Genomic DNA, 6,000 nt, shown 5'->3' with positions numbered 1-6,000 from the left:
TGTAATCAAAGTAGGACGCGTAGCTTTATTTGTACAGGGGGACCAAAACATAATTTAATTTTTAATTGTTCATTAGGTAAAAGTATCATTATAGATCTTGAAAAAGACACTCTTCAACTCCTCCTTATCTAAAGCTATTGGCCTTTTTGTAAATTTCATCTACTTTAGCTTAATTTTCACTTTGACCCTATACTTATTATTAGTTTTTAATTTGTACCTATATCATCATCTTAGTATCTTTTTGTTATCAATGCTAAAAAAATATATGATTGAGCAAGTATATTTAACTGGTTGGTAAAGTTGTTTATCTTTGTTCATTTGTATTCTTTTAGGTAATGGGTTCTAAATCTACTAGGAGCACTCTCCTCAACTTCCCTAGAGTTCATTTTTTATCCCTCTAGATAGGATTAAGACTAGATTCATAATTTGTTAAAAGAAAATTTAAACTAATTAAATTATATCACAAGTCAAATAACCTACTAAAATGGGTAAAATTATTAAAATAATACTATTTTATTTTTTACTAAAATAATATAAAAAATCTTTAATTTCAAAAATTGTACCTATTTCAATCATATAAAACAAAATCTTTAATTTCAAAAATCTTTAATTTCAATCATATAAAAGATCTTCATTAAATAATTCCGATCTCATCTTCCCATTAAAACATGTTTAAATTTTAATTGCTAGTTAGACCAAAAAAAATATCATCGTAGATCTTAACAAGGTATATAATAAATATTGATTTTGGTAATAATTAACTTAAATGCACTTTTTAATGATTTCCCGAACCTTTTAATGATATAATATTTCCATTTAATAAACTTTTTAGGATAAACTATATATTTAATATATAAACTATTATTTTTATTCCGTTTTGATGTCAAAACTTTATTTTTTTTTAAAAAAATAATACTTAATATTTACTTTAAGTTTTAATTTGATATTCACCATTAAAAAAATAACAAAATTATTGATGTGATATTTTTTAAATATTTTCTAATAATAATATGAAATTATCTTATGATGACACATCATCATTAAGTTTTTAATGATACATATCAAAATTAAGCCTACACTAAATATTAACTATTATTTAAAAAAATTAAGTACTAAAATAAAATAAAAGTAATAATTTATACCATAAACGTGCAGTTTATCCAACTTTTTAATATTTCCATTTAATTGTAGGCGGTCACAGGTATAAGATTAGGGTAAATTAAGTGAGTAGAATCCAGCAAACATGTTTGCACTCACCCGCATTATCATTTTTGTTAGGTGGTGTTTGTTTTTATAAAGTAAAAAGTCTATAGTATGTGGATCATATCTGTATATATCTACAACAGAAAAGGTGGATCAAAAGTCTGCAGTCTGTAAGAAGAAGACTGTTTGTTTTTTAACGTCTACAGACTGCTAAAATAAACTGAAATATAAATAAATTATTTTAAAATAAATTATTTTAAAATAAATAACATTATTAAATTATTTAAAATTATTTTAATAAATAATTATATTTTATAATTGTTCTTGAAGAGATTTGAAAACTTTTGAAGATATAAAATAAAATATGCAATAAAAAGAGTTCACGCAGACGTTTGAAAAATTTTTATCTTTAAAAAACAAGTAAGCTGTGAAGTCTAATATCTACGCGTAATCCACGCGACACAAACATAAATAATTTAATAAGTTTACACAGTAAAAACAAACTTTTAACTCTTCCTTCCTCCGCTCTCTCTGCCTAAGGTTTTAATTTTTTTCCCATCTTTTCCGCTCCTTCACCCTCTCATTACACGAGTAGACAAGGAAAAAGAAAAGGGTTTTCTTGCACTTTCTCAGGAATCAAACACCGACCTGCATCTTTCCACCACCCTGATAAAAAAAGTTTGCATCTTTGAACTCAGACTGTCTTCTCCATTAAATACTTCTGACCCCATTTTTTAATTTATTTTTTCTTCACATTATATGGTTCTTTGTCTGTTTATACTGGCTTAAGATCAGCAAATCATGGCCGTTAATTCGGGAGACCGGAAAGAAGTCATCTTGAAAATCGAGGACAGAAACAATGACGGTAGTATTCCTGCTTCCGGCGGAGCATCCAACGCCGCCGCCGGTGGAGGTAAGATTTTGAGAGAGTCAACGTATGATTTCTGGAACGACGATGAGAAAACCGAAAGTAGCTGGAAGAAAGCGAACTTGAACATGAACGGTACTGGCAGCAGTGGTAATAACAGTAACATGGAAAGCGAAGACTTTGAATTCATGCAAAGCAAGCAAGCAGCAACGGAAGATCCGCCGTCGAAGTTAATTGGTCAGTTTCTGCATAAGCAAAAAGCTTCAGGTGAGTTCTCATTGGATATGGATCTGGAAATGGATGAACTTAATGAGCCACCCCATCTCGGCGGTGTGCTGCCTGCAGTGGCTGAATCACCGTCACCTTCGGCGGCTGCTGTTCAAAGGGTGTCTTTTGAAAACCATCCTGTAAGAAGAAGACAGAGTAAAGGATCACCATCTCCAAGAAAAGAAGACGACGGGGTTGTAAAATGTAGCTCAAACTCTTCTTCTAAAAGAAGTGAAGGTGGTACTTTTCAAAGGAAATCAAGCTTGTTTGTAAACAGGACAAAGTCCAGGTTGATGGACCCTCCACCGCCAGAAAAAGGGGAGCCAAAGTCTGCCAAATCAGGAGCAGGGAAGTCAAGGCAGATAACGAGATCTGGGTTTCTTGGGAAAAGCATGGAGGAAGAAGAGGATGATCCATTGCTTGAAGAAGATTTGCCTGATGAGTACAAGAAAGATAAATTCAGTGTTCTGGTTTTGCTTGAATGGTTAAGTTTGATTTTGATTATTGCTGCTTTTGTTTGTAGTCTTACAATTCCTTATCTAAAGAAGAAAAGCCTATGGAAGCTCATGTTATGGAAATGGGAAGTTATGGTTTTGGTATTAATATGTGGTAGATTGGTTTCAGGTTGGATAATAAAGATAATTGTGTTTTTTATAGAGAGGAATTTTCTTTTGAGGAAAAGGGTATTGTATTTTGTTTATGGAGTGAGGAAACCAGTTCGAAATTGCTTGTGGTTAGGGTTGGTTTTGATTGCTTGGCATTTCTTGTTTGACAAGAAGCTTCAAAAGGAAACGAAGAGTTCGGTCCTTCAATATGTGACCAAAGTTTTGGTTTGTCTTTTGATTGGTGTGATGGTGTGGCTAGTAAAGACTCTCTTGGTTAAGGTATTAGCATCATCTTTTCATGTGAGTACTTACTTCGATCGAATCCAGGATTCTTTGTTCATTCAGTATGCAATCGAGACGCTTTCAGGTCCTCCCTTGGTTGAGATTCAAAGGGCAGAGGAGGAGGAAGAAAGAATAGCGAATGAGATTATGAACCTGCAGAAAGCCGGTGCCACAGTTCCTCCTGGGCTCAAGACGTCCACAGTTTCATCACCCCATTACGGGAAACAGATAGGGAGCGGGCGGATCCAGAAAACTCCCCGAGAAAAAAGCCCTATGCTGTCACCGCTTTCTGCCAGGACAGGAGATAAGGATGATCAAGGGATTACTATTGACCACTTGCACAAACTGAATCATAAAAATGTATCTGCTTGGAATATGAAAAGATTGATGAATATAATCCGCCATGGAGCTCTTTCCACTTTAGATGAGCAGATCCAACATTCATCTTATGAAGATGAGTCTGCGGGACAAATTAGAAGTGAATACGAGGCAAAAGTTGCAGCAAGGAAAATTTTCCAGAATGTTGCTAAGCCGGGATCCCGGTATTTCCATGAATCCCATTAGTTATGCAATATCTTATGCATGTTATATGATTTGGCTTGTGTCCTTATGAGCAGGTGCACTAATGAGGGTTTTTTCATCAATGTAATGCTGATAATTGTCTTCTTAGGTTCATATACTTGGAGGACATCGAACGTTTTCTGCAAGAAGACGAGGCTTTGAAGACAATGAGTCTCTTTGAAGGTGCATCTGAAAGCAAGAAAATTAGCAAGAAAGCCCTCAAGAATTGGGTGGTAAGAATAGGGAATCCATGCTTTGTAGTATTGTCTACTCTCTCATTGTATATATAGACATGTATGTTTTTATAAATCAAACAACAATTAAGACATTCTATTACCTCGAAACCTTTCCTATTGGATGCTTTTCAAAATGATCTAAAGTAGTTCTCATTAAATTGGTAATCAAATGTTAGTCATGCACATATTTATCCCCTTAATTCCTGTGAATAACAGCAAATGTGCCATAAAACTTAGGCCTTAGTATGATATAGGTAACAAGATTATATGATCTTCATAAACTAAATTCTGAAGTATATATGCTGAGTTTTTAATCGGTTGAATGTTGATACCCTTTTACCACTTACAGTATAACGCAATCTCTGGATTTGACACTATCACTAAAAATAGAGATAACTGTATGATTTACTTTTTAATGTGATGCATGTCAATGTTTTAGGTCAATGCTTTTAGAGAACGAAGGGCACTTGCCTTGACATTGAACGATACCAAAACAGCTGTGAACAAACTTCATCGGATGATAAACTTTCTGATTGGCATCATCTTATTGGTTATTTGGCTCCTCATACTTGGAATTGCCACCAGTAAAGTTCTTGTTTTTATTAGCTCTCAACTGCTTCTTGTCGCATTCATATTTGGAAACACCTGCAAGACCGTATTTGAAGCTATTATATTCTTGTTTGTTATGCACCCGTTCGATGTTGGTGACAGGTGTGAAATTGATGGAGTTCAGGTACTTAGATAACCATATGAACCCTTTTCTTCTTTTCATCGTAATATTCATATAAATTGTTGGGGTATCAAATGCCATAATGAATGAATTTCAGATGATCGTGGAGGAAATGAACATCTTAACTACTGTTTTCTTAAGATACGATAACCAGAAGATCATAATACCGAACAGTGTCTTGGCTACTAAGGCCATACATAACTACTACCGTAGCCCCGACATGTTAGAGATAGTTGAATTCCTCATCCATGTGAAAACTCCTGCAGAAAGGATTGGTCTCATGAAGCAGAGGATATTGAGGTGAGTTGAAAAAGATGTAATTTTTTTGGTAGTTGAATACATTGCATTTAAGAATCTTTATCAACGAAGATGGCTTAGTTGAGTAAATCATCTATCTTTCGATATTTCGGTGTCGTTATTATAACGCGAATGAGCATGAGGGAAATGTACTGTTTGCTTTGGGTGTGATAGTTCATCTTAGTATGCTTGCTTGAGAGCATCTATGAACTGTATTTATATTAATATTCGAACATCTGCTGCAGTTACATCGAGCTTAAGAGTGACCACTGGTATCAAGATACGATGATAGTATTTAAGGAACTCGAAGTGTTGAATCGAGTAAGGATAGCGATATGGGTGACGCATAGAATGAACCACCAAGACATGGGAGAGAGGTATACAAGGAGGGCTCTCTTGGTGGAAGAGCTGGTTAAGATCTTCAACGACTTGGATATTAAATACCGCTTGTACCCGATCGACATCAATGTCTGTGGCATGCCTCCCGTGGCATCGGATCGCCTTCCTCCGACTTGGACTGGACCTGCCAGCTGAACAAGGTAACAACCAAAATTAGGACACCACATTTTACTGCCTCTGTGACATTGTTTTCCTGGATATGTTTACAGGTAGATAAATCGTTCCTATTAGATTATTAGATACCGAATTTCTTATATAAATTGTATGTTTTTGGTAGATTGAACAAAGTCTGATTTACTAGATCATTCTTAATGCTCGTGTTTTGATTCTTCGACTTGAAAAGGCCGGTATTGATCCGGGTTCGGTCCTGTTTTTGAATTGCTAAAAATCATAAATTTATATCTAGTGTCATTGTCCCGCTAGCGAGTTAACGTTGAAATGATATAATTTAATATAAAATTAAAATTTAATATTATATTTGATAAAATTAAAAATTCAACGACATAAATAATTCAGTGTTTAAAATTCGATGATATCTAATGTAGCCTAATA

The 6,000-nt window shown here is 34.2% G+C and overlaps 1 protein-coding gene across 1 annotated transcript; it reads left to right on the top strand.

Annotated features, from left to right (window-relative positions):
* Positions 1 to 1,720: 1,720 nt before the first annotated feature.
* Positions 1,721 to 5,765, top strand: LOC120198530 (mechanosensitive ion channel protein 6-like). The gene is made up of 5 exons (XM_039199840.1): positions 1,721 to 3,767; positions 3,896 to 4,019; positions 4,462 to 4,755; positions 4,850 to 5,052; positions 5,295 to 5,765. The coding sequence occupies exons 1-5, from the start codon at positions 2,005 to 2,007 to the stop codon at positions 5,581 to 5,583; spliced, it is 2,673 nt and encodes an 890-aa protein (XP_039055771.1). The 5' UTR covers positions 1,721 to 2,004; the 3' UTR covers positions 5,584 to 5,765.
* Positions 5,766 to 6,000: the final 235 nt, after the last annotated feature.

This window comes from Hibiscus syriacus, unplaced genomic scaffold, assembly GCF_006381635.1.
Source record: "Hibiscus syriacus cultivar Baekdansim isolate YM2019G1 unplaced genomic scaffold, ASM638163v2 tig00117056_pilon, whole genome shotgun sequence".
In the NCBI taxonomy this organism is placed as follows: domain Eukaryota; kingdom Viridiplantae; phylum Streptophyta; class Magnoliopsida; order Malvales; family Malvaceae; genus Hibiscus; species Hibiscus syriacus.
Note: the sequence above shows the minus strand (reverse complement) of the source record. Positions and strands in the feature narration are given on the sequence as shown.

Bases quoted from the DNA above. Each gene is read 5' to 3' on its own strand.
- LOC120198530 (XM_039199840.1), top strand. From the start codon at position 2,005: ATGGCCGTTAATTCGGGAGACCGGAAAGAAGTCATCTTGAAAATCGAG. The intron at 4,756-4,849 runs GTACTTAGATAA...AATGAATTTCAG, and splicing joins GTGAAATTGATGGAGTTCAG to ATGATCGTGGAGGAAATGAA. The intron at 5,053-5,294 runs GTGAGTTGAAAA...CATCTGCTGCAG, and splicing joins ATGAAGCAGAGGATATTGAG to TTACATCGAGCTTAAGAGTG.